Below are 15527 nucleotides of genomic sequence, written 5' to 3' on the forward strand. Positions count from 1 at the left end.
TAGAAACATGAATACAGAACATTTACTGACCCCCTCCCCCAAACACACTGGACTACCATATTAAAAATGGGAAATTTGTACATCTTTATATCTTTATATATTTACACACACACACACACACACTAAATTCAGCCACCAGCTCGCTGCAGCTGACCTAGTTGATGTTGAATCCTCAGAATACGGCTCAGACCCGCTCTCTTTACAGCCTCCTGCTCTGCAAACTACAGCAAAGTGCAAATGTGCTACCTGTGACTTACTTGTCCTCATATCTCTCTCTCTCACACTCTCTCTCACACACACACACACACACACACACACACACACACACACACACACACACACACACACACACACACACACACACACACACACACACACACACACACACACACACACACACACACACACACACACACACACACACACACACCCCTCTGGTTGATGTCTGTTGTACTTTTACTGGGTTTCATCAGGTTCGTAGGTTTGCAGGTATTTTGCACAGTCGGAGATCTTTATCACCTGACTGGCACTCAGACTCTCAGAACACATAGGACATGATGTCTCCCTCTCCAGCAACCTGGAACAAAGTTCAGTTTACACGTGAACATTTAAAATTTCTATTAATTACACTAATTGATTCTGCTTCTCTTTAGTGAGAAAGAATACAGCCAGAGGACTTTTAACATTATTTAGCACAAAGACATGGTGAAGTGGTTAAATGGGTTTTTCCTGTTTGTTTGAAAAGATAAAAAGTTGTTGAAAAAAGGGCGTTGAAAACTTTCTATCACATAAACTAGAATAACAAAGTGACCATTCAATGGTTTTATGTGCTGTTCTGCAAATGCGATGTAGATGCCAACAACAGCTCGAGCTCATTTAATTTGGGTGAGAATCAGGTGAAGATCAAGGAAATCGGCTAAAAACTTTATATTACCCACCATTTGTTATGGATCGTCTTAAATTTCAATTTGTTAGATCATAACATAAACGATTTAAAAACACGCTTTAGATTTTTATGAACGCATCAAAACTGGAAATAAAACGCCGAGTCTGTCCCGTATGAATCACTGTTAAACATCAATGAAATGCTGACAGTGTAGATGGCTTCACTCTCAGGAGGTGAGACCACTCTAATGTTTAAAATAAGAGAAGCTTCCTCTTAAAGTGAACATTAAGATTACTAAGATTACTGATAAAGGTGGAAAAGTATTCAGCGCTCCAATAAAAATATAACTTTTGGCAAAATAACAAAAACAAATTTGACTCTGTCATGTTCAAAAATAGTCAACAGGGAAACCAGTTCACCCACTGCTGGTGAACTGCTCACTATGGTTTTATGGTTTTAGATGTGAGTGTGCCACTTACAGGATGAACTGTGAGTGCAGTGCAGGGAATTCACAATGAGGACAGATGGACCAGTCCTCTTTCAGCATGTGACGACCCTGAGGAAGAAGCAGATGGATCGAGAATCAGATGAAGAGTATACGGGTGTGTCTTGGTGAAGAGCATCACAGTGTGTGAGCGAGCCGTCCTGTGTACCGTGGCGATGCAGTAGGGCAGGTTGTTTTTGCAGGAAATGCACAGCAGTTCGTTTTGCGGCAGCTGGAAGCCACAGAAGGGACACGGAGTAGTTTCCTCCTCCAGCTCCGACTTATCCGGGCGACTAGGGTGCAGATGGGAATTAAAATGAGGAGTCAGAGGCAGAATGGGCAAGAGGAGCTGATAAAGCAGAGGATGGATGAAGAGGGTAAGGATCACACGGACTCACCGAACCATCGCCTCAATCTTCTTCCTGTATTTGGTGTCGATGTCATTGCGATACTCCGGTCTCATCAACATGGCAGCGAAGCTGAATGCCGAGTTCTTCAGTCCAGCGCGGTGACATTCGATTACTGCTGACGTCAGAATGGGAACAACATCTACCCACACGCAAACACACACCGATGAGTTTTTGGCTTTTCACCAGGGTTTAGGTTTTATCAGCCATCATGTGAATCGGACTGACGAGTTGACTCACGTGCAGGAAACTTGCTGATGTTGTTGCTGACGCGGATGAGCATCCGTGCCCCCTTTAAATGGTCTCCTCTCTTTACATGAATCTAAATGTAACAACAACGAGAAGCAGGAGTCAAAAAGGTGCTTGTGTGAGCTCTGACGATATCAGGAGCACTTTGTTTGAAACTTATCCACATCTGCAATGTTGATAATTACAGGCTAATATGTTGAGCACAATTTGTTACCTTAAAAAGACTACTGAAATTCAGTACACTGTAGGTGGCAGTAATAGAACATAACGAATGTAATTCTTATACTTTGGAAATAGCAGGATCGTGCTGAAAAGGTCAAACCATAGTTTTAAGAGTCAAACAGTCCAGGACCCTTTGATGGACCCACAGAGATAAGAAATAAGCCTGTATTTGTAGTTTTATATGTAAACAACACAGTCGACCCTGTCAATAATGGCCAGCCTTCGACTCCGCCTCCATCTGGAACAACTATTAAAATCTTTTAATTAGGACATGCTCCTTTTATCCCAACCCTCCCACCCTTTAAGGCAGACAGCTGCCCCTCCCTGAGCCTGGTTATGGTTTCTTCCTGTTAAAAGGGAGTTTTTCATTCCCACTCTCACCAGATGCTTACTCAAAGGACATCATCTGATTGTTGGGCTTTACTTTGTATTACAGTCTTTCATTTGCTGTTGTTTTTCTATCCTCAGCTTTAAATTTACAATTGTCCAAAAAGACAGAAATTGCAGACCGTCCGAGCAGCTGCATGACAGACGTGTGCTGTACTCACCTTGACCAGTAGGTAGGAGTGGAGGATCATCAGATTGGTGGCCATCTCAGCAGGGATCTTAATCTTCTGAGCCTGCAGCTCTGTGTACATGCTGAACAGCACGTCGTGGGCATTACGGTAGTTCCCTTTGGAAGTTACACACAAACGATTGGAAGTAAGCATGTTTTATTGTGCTGTTGCTGCCCACACATAAATATGTTTGTGTGAATCTGTTTGCACCTGCACACTGCTCTTCTCTGGCGATGATGATGGCAGTGCGAGCTGCCTCCCTGTACTGCTGCAGGGCCATATACAGCCGGAAAAGGTACTTTGCATCCTGGGAGGAAAAGAGAAACATGAACTAATAGATTTAAAAAGTTTCCCTCTCAAATTTACTCAGGGCTCTAGCTGCATAAAACAGTAACAGCTGCAAAACTATCTGGTTTAAGTTGTGTCTTTGCCAGACTGGTGACCCATCTATCAGAGGCTTCCTGTGACCGCTGGGACAGCTCTAACTCCCCTGGGACCCACTTCTTCTTTTTCTTCATATTCTTCTTTCAGCTGCTCCCTTTACAAGTCATCACAGCAGATCATCTCTGTCCCTCTCACCCAATCCCTAACGTAATCATCTGCCACACCAACCCTCCGCATATCCCCATTCACAACATCCATGAGCCATCTTCTGTGGTCTCTGTCATTTTCTCCAGCCTGGAAGCTCAATTTTCAACATCCTTTGTCTGGTATATCCACTGTTCCTCCTCTGCACACATCCAAACCATCTCAGCCTTGTCTCTAACTCTCTGATACACTAATTTCCAGTATATCATTTCTAATCTAGTCCATCCTGGTCACTCCCAATAAACATGACACATGGTTTAGGAAATGGACAGTGGATAATTTAAAGCAAGAGATACTGACACATAAAAATCTTGCAAAGATAAATTAAACTAAAAATTCAACAAACAGAAATGAGAGAATAAATAGCAAACACTTGCCCACTTTCTCTTAACAATGGCTCATGTGCAAATTTTCTCTGATATATCAGCAAGCTTAGAAAATACTGCAGATACACAGTCAGCAACATTTGTTACCAAAACACAGGTATTTATTCATTTATTTAGAGTTTAACACTCAAAAATATTATCTGCTGACATACTAGCTCCACTGTAACTGTCATCAGACATTATGCAAGTGATGGTCCATCCTGACTGCAGGAAAAAAAATAACACCTTTCTACAGCAGAGACTCACCTATTTTAACCATCAGGCATAAGAAAACTGCCTCAAGTGCTTAGAGTTAAAACAAGAAAGCCTCAGCAGTATTGAAAATCTTCTTCTTCTTCAGTCCTTCAAAGTAATGCTTACTACAGACAATCTGTCAAACAAACTCCCGGCTGCTCTCTAATCACAGATCTGCTGTCCCATTACCTCTTGAAACACAACATTTGTGAAGAAAGTCTAAATCTTTTGGGTCCTTTTTAATATTACATCAAAAAACAGAAAACTCACGACTACAGCTGCTCACTGAAGGCGCTACAAAGAATATATTCACAGGGAGAAAAGGATGTAAAAATACTGCAGAACAATAGTTTAATAATCAGAATATGCTTGCTGAGTTCAACCTGAAACAAAAGGCTCTAGTGATCCAGTTACCTTGGGCATGCCGTCACTTTCCCCCATCAGGTAATCTATCAGCTGATTGGTCAAAGAGTTGTCCTTGGCCTGGCCAACCTGGAATACACACACATCAATAAAAGAAATGTCGCACACACACACACTCTTTAGCTCACAGCTCTCACCGTCTCAATCGCCATCTCGATCGCCAGGTTGTCTTCAGAGTTAGGGCACAACAGGAAGTGCTTCAGCGCCTGACAGTTGTCCAGAAAGAAAAGAGCCGTTTGAATAACAGGAGTCATAAAACTAAACATGACTGATGAGTGAATTCATCGCTCTTACTCTGCTGTACTGTCCACACTTTTGAAAGAACTTGCCAGCCTGCAGGTGTTTCTTTTCTCCCTCAAAGTACAGAGCGATGCTCTGATAGTCCTCCTGCGTCGCCTCAGAACCTGATGAACACAAAACCCACCAGCCATGAAACAACAGTGAAAACTACGCATAATTAAACAGAATAACACAAAGAGAAAACAGCTCAGGCCTCGAGCAAACACTGCAAAAGGGAAACACATTTCCAGAAACAGGCTGACCGATGATGTCTGCGTAGACCTCCATCTGTCCGTGCTGCTGCGCCAGCTGGAAGGCTTCGTCGTTGCAGTGGGATAAAACCAGGAAGTGGATGGCTGAGCCATAGTCGTTCAACCGCAGAAAGAACCTGGGGTGCACACAAACAGACAAATGGAAAAAAATAAATAAATCACCAAGCGGAAACAAACAGAGCTGACAGAAAATTAATGAGCACCAACCCTAACAGGAATGAATCCTTAAAGCCTTTAAACATCAAGTACACTGAACCACAGCTACTCCCAGCTTCTACTGTGATCCTCCTAATTGTCATCCATCACCTGTTAATAACATTTACAGGCCTCAAAGACATTCAATTCTCTAAATCGATAGTAATAATAGTCATTGGTTGCAGCTTTGTGAATGCGAATGTATCAGGCACCAGTTATCCAACCTTCAATCTCAAGAGGTCACTAATAAAATAACACGGTACTGCCAATGTTTTTGTACACTCAGTGCCTTTAATTTGTTAAGCTGTCCCTTTTATAGTAAATGTTAAAAAAGTGAGTTATTTGTTGGATTTTAAGGTCAGTAAAATCCTACCTGGCAACCATCTTTGCTCCGTCGATGCTCTGCATCTCTCTGACGATGCGAACAGCTTCCTCTGGGTTGTTCAGGTGGTCCAGCAGCACGCGGATCACGTTGTCCCAGTCCTTCGCGCTTTCGTAGGCTCGTGCTGCATCCTTGTATCTGTGCACACAGTTCTCAGGACGTCAGGTTCCCTTTCAGCGATCCACACATCACAGCCACAGGTACACAAACTAACAACCTACTTGCCATCCGCCTCCTTGGCCTTTGCATACTGCAAATGAATCTTGGGAGAAGAGACATTTGGAAGCAGCTCTCCCACCTTTGTCCTGAGGAAGAAGCAAAACATAGTAAAATCCAACCAAGATGATGAGAAACGTGCAGATTGGATATGTTAGTCAGGGTTTGTTCATATTTGCCTCACCAGTTTTTGCAGCGAATGTAGACAGAGGCCGCTTTGTCATAATACTGTCCTTTTTCATAGAGCTGAGCAGCTTCAGAGTATTGCTGTGATTAAGAAAAAACACACACAGATGAAGATATGAACAAGACACACCACCTCTGATCTGTAAATGCAGTCGTCTCCATTTTTCAAAGTCTGACAAACAAAGTAAGACAGACTTTGACTAAAATATACACAGCATATGTTGTGTATATTTCTGCTTATAAAATTGGTAGAGACGCAGCTGAGACTCACTCCAACAAGGCTGTTACTCACACTCAATTTTTGCTCCAGTTTGTCAAATCTCCCCTGGACTCGCAATAAGGACAGGGATTATTATATTTTTAAATTCCCACAGATGTCCCTTATCCGTGGAGCCTGAGGTTTTTCATTTTGGTCACATGGTTTTCAAGCTGTAACTGACTAAATTTAGGGATGCTTTTTTAGGTGGAAATGTCTGCCAAAAATGTGGGGCTGACTCTACCTTCATGCTCTCCAGTATGGCCCCACATTCCTTCTTGAGAACTCTGCTCGGGTGCTGGATAGCCTGAGCGGCTCCTCTCCTGATGTCACCCATCCTGATGGACATCCTGGCCACACCTGCCTGGCACGCCTCATCGTGCTCCTGGAACTGCCCAGAGAGGGGGAAAATGAGAAAAATGGCTACAAACACAAAACTGCTTTATTTCCTTCACCTCTGACTAGAACCTTCAACTGCCATCTTGTGCAACAAATAGAAAGAATATAATCTGTAATCTGTAACTTGTGCTTGATGTACAGCAACCCTCCAACCTGCCTTCAACTGTCCTCTTTGTAAATACAGGGAGAAGGTGAGCAGGAGATAAGACTCTAGGTGACATTTTCAGCTATGAAACACTTAAAAAATAACACTAAGTCACAAACATCACTTAAAAGGAAAAAACTGAATCGTCAACATGAGATTTCTCTTACTTTGCTGTTGTGGGTCATGCCTTTTTCATAGTGTGCCAACGCAGTAACATAATCTCCACTACAAACAGAGAGAGTGAGACATTTAATGAGAGTGTAGACAAATCAGGTCTGTACTAAACCTGTGCCGTGTGTGTAAACACTTACACAAATTCTAGATGAACAGCATATTCTTTGGATATAAAGGGAATCTGATCCTCTGCTAGCCTCTTGGCTAACATGAGCGCACTGTCCCAGTGCAGCAAGTCTCTTCTCATCTAATACACACAAAGACACACACACAATACCACATTAACAATATTATCGTTACAGATGTTCTGCATGCAGTAAAATCTCATGATTGTAATGAACAGCTTAACATTTTATGCATGTGACACCATAAAAAATGCAAGGAGTCAATTTTCAGTCTCTTAAATGTTTACACAGACGCAAACACACCTCCAGAGCAGCGACTGGGAGAACTCGAGGACAGATAAAGGTCTTGGGCCCGGTTGTAGTCCTCCAGAAACATGGCCAAATGTCCTGCCAGTAAATTCATTTCCTCTGTACCCTGGAAAGAGAGAATGACATAAATACTAAGAGAAAATGAGAGAGGAAACAAGTGGACCAGTCTAAAATTAGAACAGACAGAGGCGATGTCTGTCAGGAAGAATCTGTGACACACAAATTATGTTTATGTTTATTTAAAAGGGACAATGTATATTAATTAACATGAGAGCATAACTAGTAAATATGCCAGATTTAGCTGTACAGGCTACTTTACATCTGTGGTCCCTGGCAGGTTGATGGCATCATAAATTAATCAACACAACCAAACATACAGAGGGATGTGAGCATAATTAAAAAACAGAAACAAATGTATAATAAACACATACCCAAATAGCATATTAAAAATCTAATGCTAAAATCATTTTATGAAAACACATTAGAATCAAGGACTTTCAGTGAGATTATGTCTAATCAGGAAAACGTGTGTATACCTGGATGCTCTGCAGAGACAGCACCATGCCGACATTGCCACTCATGCGGTACACCTGGATGGCCAGCTCAACCTCCATGTGGACCAAGCAGGCTTTGCCCAACTCTGCCCAGTCTGCATTAGTGCCTGCAGACTTGCACAGAGCCCAGGCTTCGTGGAACCTGGACAGGAAGATCATGTTATTTATAAGTCATTTACGGTTCTTCTCGCCTCCATCAAAGTCGTCATTGGCTGCCTTAAAATTGCAATTTTGTAAGTTAACAGACTGCTTATCTTGAGTGAAAATGTAAAAGCGGGTAAGAAAAGTAAATCAGTGGCTTTTTCAGATGCTTTCTTTTATATCAAAATGAAGTTTGGTAAAAATGTTTCAAATTAATAACTTTAATCTCTTCCTTCATAACAATCTTTCAAAGCAGCGCAAAGCAAAACCGACTGCAGACGGGACAAATTCATTCCTTACATTAAACATTTGCATGTGAACCAACAGCGATATCACTTTAAGGCCTTTTCCACCTGGAGCACACACAGTTCAGTGTTTCCAGCATCGCTGACCTTTTGAGCATGAGAGCCTGGGCGAGCTGCCTGCTGAGCTCTGCCGATGAGTCTGTCGCCGTGCGCTTCAGGAATGAGTGTGTGCTCAACTCCACTTCGCTGATTTTACCGCTCGCCGTTTGACAGGTCAGCTCACCGTTGTGAAAGAGCAGAGGCTTCTGGGAAAAGGGGAGCGCAGTGCTCCCTACTAACACCACCTGTGGGCCTGAGCAGAGTCACAGAGAGAGGAAATACACTTAAAAATATCACCTGTAATAGATTTGAATGCATGTGGGCACTGATGTGACCTTCTTATTACTGCCCCGTGATGTGGTGCCATCCCCCTACCATAGATGGTGGTTTTATGCAGGGCGTAGGTGTAGACTTTGTCATCATCATAGGCTACAAACACCCCTCTGTCTGCATGCCAGTTGTCCCAGAGCACTCCTGTGATGGTGGGTGAGAAGTTGGGGAGCTCAAAGCAGGACTCTGTTGCCTGCAAACACACACACACACACACACACACACACACACACACACACACACACACACACACACACACACACACACACACACACACACGTATGTTACTGTAATTCTAAAGAAATTATGCCCCCAAATTAATGCTGAAAGACTGCACTTCAATCATATCTTGATTGCTTGATTTAAAACCCAGTGTGGTGTTGTACAGATGGTGGTGTCTGCTGCTTCTATTACTACCACAAAATGTAAGACACAGTGACATTCATCTTGGTGAAATATTAGTTATCTTATTATAAAGTTTCACTACAATATGCTCAGGTACTTTATATGCTTTTTTATTTAGGTGAATATTAATACTTTTAAAAATCACTGACGTTTGCAGGGGAGAGCAGGAAGCCGCTGTTCTTGTTATCGATGAACACCAGTCGAGTGCCAATAACATCAGGGAACACTTTCCTCACACCAACTGAATGGCTGTAGTTGTTCACTGTCTCCCAGTCCTCCACCAGGACAGACACCACACTTCCAGACTGAGAAAAACAAAAATTCAAGTGATATTAGCAAGTGACCAAAAACCAAACAAAGAAACAAAACACTGAGGGGGAAACAGGACAAATATGACTGACAAGAAAAACACAATTAAACTAAAGATAAAAAAACATATATTTAATGACTGACAGTGTTATACTGATGTCCCCTCATATAACTATGACATGTAGATTTTGTACAAAGGTGGGTTTTTTTCTCTGATCGCACTCACATCAGTGCCATAGTAGAGGAAATCAGCAGTGAGGGCGTGGCAAAGGATGCGGCCTTTTCTGTCATCGTCTGGAAAAAGCTTCATCTGCTTCTTCTCGTCCTGATCTTTGCCTTCAATCTAAAAACACAACACATATACGGAGGCCTGTAGTTTCTTCATGAAATAAAACAAAAACGATGAAACCTGCTCGGTGATCAGTCACCAGATGGCTCACCACATGGAGCTGGACTTTCCCCTCAAACAGCGCTGCTGCGTAGTCAGAGTTAAGACACATGCTGGCTATTGTCCCCAAATACTCGATGTCCTTCAGCTTATTAAAACCTGAGACACACAGAGACATTTCAGGGACGTAGAAGGACAGTGATTCACTCTTGGAAACCTGACTCAGTGGACACACAAACACACACACACACACACACACACACACACACCTGGTTCCTGGTCTACCAGGGCGTAAAACCAGGCTCTGTTGTTCATCCCCACAGCCACATGGTACGGTCCCACTGCAATGAATGTGGGCTCTACTTCCACTTCTATCGTTACTGGACTCTCCTGAAAACACAGCAGCAGATTCTCATATTACATATTACATTTTTAAAGAAATCCTTCCTCTGTTTAAGGGCTGCTGTGAGCCTGTATGAGTGCACTAATCCCTCGACTCTATTACCAAAACCCGGTTTTTAATCCAAGTTGTTTGAGTTCGTTGTTTTTTGCTGATTTTCTTGTTTTATTTTTCATCTTGTTGCCAGCAGTAAGCCACCTCAGAAAGTACTCTCCTATCTCTGCTGTTTTTTTTTCCAGAATAATAACTGATGATAATTATTAGAATCCGTGTTTGTGTGTGTCCTTACCTCCTCCACCTGGTTGCAGACAGTGACCTCCAGCAAGGAGGTGAGGTAGGCCAGCCGGGTGCCGTAGCTGTCGCCAAGAATGGGCAGCTTTGTCAGGAAGACATGGAGCGTCCCTCTCTGTGTGGAAAGTGCCAACAGCTGGCCGTCATCTGTCCAGCTCAGCTGATCCAAACCTGTAGGAGGAGACACAGCGGGATCCAGAGTGATTGAACAATGTAAGATGGCCTATCTGGATGGCGGAAAAAAACCCCTAAAACACCCCCAAAACAAAACAAAAACAACAGCCTCACCTTTATTCTCATCATCCAGCTGAATTATACTGCTGATATCTTTGCGATCTGACAGCTCGTGGATTTTTATGCTGGAGCAGAAGCACAGGGTTAGATTTTTCCCATTTACAAATAATTAAAAAAATAAACAACACTGAAATGGCAGCCCAGCTGCTTTATTGAAAGTCTGTGTGCATCCTCGCTTGATGCTGGTGAGATGGCCACACTATTGAGTCCATCTTTACAGCTATAAGTGTGACACAGCTCATTCCCTCTCTCTCTGGATTTTTGTGGGGCAAAAAACCCAACAAAGTACACTTTTTTTTTAACATCACACGAAGATTCTGAAGAGTGGTGGTGTTTTGCGTACCTGTTGTCCCCACAAGACGCAGCCTTGTTCAGTGCTGTGGAGATGGCCACGCTGTTGAGACAGTCTTTATGGTTGTGAGCCTGATAGAGCTCATATCCTATCTCCCTGATGTGTGTGGAGATGACCACAAAGTATCCATGGGAGAAACCAATGAGTATATACCCATCACCATACCTACACAGTGCAACAAAGATGGCGAGAGAACACGTTTTACTGCAAATAACTCAAGTGTGATTACCAAAGATTGTTGTGTGTGTGAACAGATGCAATACCAGCGGTAGGACACAATGTTTCCATAGCGACGCTCGAAGGCTAGCTCTATTGGGTTTCCGGGGTCGTTGATGTTGAAAAGCATCAGTATCTTCTTGTCCACAGAAACACTCACCTGAAGGGTGGAATAACGTGCACTTTTTCCATGACACATTTCAGACATCCTAAACCTTTTATCGCCTTCATAAGAAAAATTGATTTTAACTTTTCTGCAAATCCCAGATCAGCTGTCATGTTCAAACAAACCTTCTTAAAATTCATCTCCAGTACAGGTTCAATTTGAAACTAGCAGAAAACAGACTCACTGTGCTCTCTCCTTGAGCTGACCTTTCATCCGTCTTCATCACCGAGAAGTAAATTTCAGCAGGCTCACCGCGAACTGTTGTCTGGCAAAAGATCAGAAAGTACACTCGGTCATTAAGGCCTGCTGTGACTGATTTTTAGTCCAGTTCAGATTTAATTTGGCGTACCTCAGCCTTTTCTCCCTGTTTCCTGAATAGCTACTTAACATCCACCCTTCCATTGAATCCATTTCTGATGTGGCTTTAACAAACAGGTCTGCTAATAGTTCTTTGGAAATCACCTTGTTGGTGCAAAAATACTATTATGTATTATTGTGCATTATGTACTATTACATTATGCCTGTCACACTGTGTTATGTTTGGCATTTTTCACAGATTCAACCAAAGAAATTATGTGTTTTTGTCACAGGCGTATAGTAACAAAATGCCTAAAGATACAACTTAAAATTGCCTGCTTGCTAAGCTGTCTGTTATGTAAAGAATCCACACTGGTTCACACTTTGAGTTAGCCTTCTTTATGCTTGAATGATCCCTTGATCAAATGGCTTAACAAACAAAGCACAGACTGAAGTGAAAATGAGTGAAAAAGCAGCAAATGTCCAAAGAAAAACTCTGAAAGACCTTCATAAAAACTGGAAAACAATTCTTAAAGAACATTAAAAAAATTATAAGACATGAGGGCTGGTTTAAGATTTTTGCACACTACTGTATTTGACTACCTGTCTGATGGTGTCTCCCTCATGATTGCTGATACTCAGCGTGTTGTCGTCACTCCCCAGAGCCAGCAGATTCTGGGAGCTCCAACAGCCACAGGTAATCTTCTTGCTATGTTTGCCTATCAAGTTCGGAGAGAAGGAGGCAGAGAATCAATATTACAGAACAGACTAAAGACCATTAAACCATCCAAGATTATATATACAGTTGTGTTGTGTGTTACCCAGCACAGGGATCTTGCGTGAGGTCTGCTGATTGTAGATCAACAGGTTTCCTTTGACTGTTCCGACTGCCAACAGCGGGCTAGTCTTTGACCACAAGATGAAAGACATCTGATCTCTGTTTGAAACCATCAACAATGAGAACACAAAACGTTTAGCTTTACTTATTTCAAGATTAGTGTTCTGTTGAAACAGGGAAAAAAACATATTTGCAGTGAAATTATGCAATGACTAACACTTGCATCACTTATTCAGCAATTAACTGTAGTAGAATGATGGGGTTTTATTTTCTCCCTCTGAAATGGTCGTACCTCATACCGCTGTCTATCTGGGATGTTTTACTGACACTGGCATCCCAGAGAAAGATGGAGCTGGATTTTGCAGCTATCACTGCCAGAATGTCCCCATCCTTATCCCAGTCCATCCCCACACAGCGTCTAACAGAGAAAGAGGAGAAAGGAAGTTATTAAGAAAACCTGAACATTCAGTGGTAATCAGCTAAAACTGTTAGATGACACAAAACTGGAATCTGAGTGATTTTCTCACACTTACCCTGGAAGGTTGATTTCAGTCCACTTGTGTCCATGTCGATCAAATATTTTCACTGTGTTGTCCTGTCTGTGTGATTGAAAATAAAGCTCAGTCGAAGACAAATAGCAGACTGTTACACAGCCTTCTCAGAGCTATTTTGTTAATCAAAAAGGCATACTCACCCTGCAACAGCGATATAATTACCAAGGCTTTTCTGCCACTTGTACAGCAGGTTAGATCCCGCCCAGGCTTTTTCAGCAAGCACAAAAACACTCTGTGGATTTAAACATGTCCTTATAGGTTTGTTTTTCCCACTCTACCAATTTTATAGGTCAAAATGAAGAGCATTATAACACAGCCAGAAAAGGGAGTCGCTCATCATCTTCTATAAGACTGAAGTAGCGTTGTCAAATCCAAGAAAATGTATCCAAGTTAAATTTTTCAGGGTACCTGGTAACTGATTGTTTCCCCAAATAAATCTGTTTTATTGATTAGTATCACTTCACATTTCTCACCTATTTGTCCACACCCCACGGTCTTCAAAGCCACTTATGTATGGGGAGGATGAATTTTTGGAGAGGTTCAAAGTCTCTCTCTGGCATAAGTTTTAGCAATTCAATTAAGTTATTTTTTCATGTTAGCGCTCCAACCTTAGAGACATACAGTATTAAATTTATGGAGTGCCACTTCAACGTAAAGTTTCATCTTATTTGCTTCTAAATACATATTAAAGCATCGTCTAGAAAGCTCCTTAATCAAACTATATCAAAACATGTGCCAGATAGCTAGGTGTACAACATACCCATGTACTGGATGCAACAAAATACACCCGCAGAAGTTACTTATAAAACAGAAAAGTGACAACTAACTTATTTTAACTTAGCCTAAACTCATGTCTGCGTTATCATTACAAAGATTAGCTCAGCAACCTAAAATATTTTAACAAAAACGCACAAAAAACGCTGTTTAAAAAGACGGGTGACAAAGGAGAAAGGTGCTATGGGTAATATTATTTTAGCTGTGAGTATAGAGATTTTTGTTATCATTACTGTGACTATGTTTGCCAAAACAGCCCGTTTGTTCGATTATTGGATAATACACAACGCAACACACATTTTTAGTGGACTTTGGTCGACGTTCAGTCTGTCTTCAGCTAACACTTGGCTAACGCTTGGTTTCTAGGAGGTGAATAAACGCAGTTAGCATCCAGCTAAACGTGTGGAACGAATGGAATGAGTGAACGAAAATAAAATTAATTTATTGGTACAAACCTTCATCGCGATGCTGTTTTGTCGTTAAATATTGGAAAGGACAGGTATTCACTTCTCAAAGCATCTCAGATTTACAGATATGTGTATGTATTACCCACAATCCTTCACTCTGAAGCGTTTGCGGTTTGGCGCTGTCATGGCAACAGTCAGCAGCCAATGAGGTTCTGTACAGATTAGAGCGATCAACAGGTTTCAAACAAACACTGTAAAAAGAAGATGTAAAAGATACAGAGGAGGTCTCATATTTAACAGTGGGTGTTGTTTAATATGGATTTGTTCTATATTTAATACACAGAATAAAACACAGATTACTAAATAATGGACACCGAAGAAAGCCGAAGGAACTGAAATATGTCTCTCCGCATGTGAATTTAGCCTTTGGCAGCCAGTAATTTTACTGCTCTGGGCATTATCTCGGAACAGATATGTACTGGTTGCCCTTCATATTATAGCATGCAACAAACGGTGTGGATGCACTAAAATAAGAGGGAATAATTTAAGGCTTTACAGGAAAAGACAAATAATTATATTTTAAGAAATGTTAAATAGTGAGTAAGTCATTTTAAGTAGTGTGTAAGGTGTTCAGTCATTTTTACATGAAAGGACACACAAATTATACTATAAGTTATTTTAAACAGGGGATTATTTGTGGAAGTTCTCCTGTACGTCTTGATGCATGCTCAATCATCAAGGTAAGTAAATCTCCAAAAGTTGATTCTGTTCATCTGGACGTAGCATATTTAAGTAGTGTAAACACGCTGTACTTTTAGGGGCATGACAATTGTATATTGATATGCATCATGGATGTTCCACTATATAATTGTCTGCTTATATTACATGTAAAAATAAGATGAGGACTGTTCTTGCTTTCCTACCTGCCCATGTGATCTTGTAATGATGAAGTCCAAACAATAAAATCAGCGTGAGTTAATCAGGGCTCGACAAGTGAGTGGGTGTTACAGTTAAAAGTGCAATGAAAAATACAGAAGTTAAATGTTCCACCTTGTCTCTTGTGAAGGATCTCCTTCACAATCAAGAATCATTG

General features: G+C 41.6%; 1 protein-coding gene across 1 annotated transcript; it reads right to left on the bottom strand.

Moving 5' to 3' along the window:
* Window positions 1–358: 358 nt before the first annotated feature.
* On the bottom strand, window positions 359–14643 carry wdr19 (WD repeat domain 19). The gene is given in 37 exon segments (XM_040024318.1): window positions 359–577; window positions 1366–1442; window positions 1540–1663; window positions 1769–1919; window positions 2018–2099; window positions 2797–2921; window positions 3016–3112; window positions 4428–4505; window positions 4574–4642; window positions 4731–4840; window positions 4979–5103; window positions 5556–5702; window positions 5786–5869; window positions 5965–6047; window positions 6467–6613; window positions 6934–6991; window positions 7078–7187; window positions 7369–7389; window positions 7391–7480; window positions 7911–8070; window positions 8462–8666; window positions 8789–8936; window positions 9298–9453; window positions 9684–9800; window positions 9898–10004; window positions 10115–10235; window positions 10535–10707; window positions 10825–10895; window positions 11174–11347; window positions 11446–11558; window positions 11749–11829; window positions 12465–12580; window positions 12683–12798; window positions 12992–13117; window positions 13233–13298; window positions 13394–13485; window positions 14483–14643. Coding segments are annotated over 37 exon segments (4047 nt in total). The 5' UTR covers window positions 14489–14643; the 3' UTR covers window positions 359–456.
* Between the last annotated feature and the right edge of the window lie 884 nt (window positions 14644–15527).

Source organism: Simochromis diagramma, unplaced genomic scaffold, assembly GCF_900408965.1.
Source record: "Simochromis diagramma unplaced genomic scaffold, fSimDia1.1 OVJJ01000302.1, whole genome shotgun sequence".
Lineage (NCBI taxonomy): Eukaryota > Metazoa > Chordata > Actinopteri > Cichliformes > Cichlidae > Simochromis > Simochromis diagramma.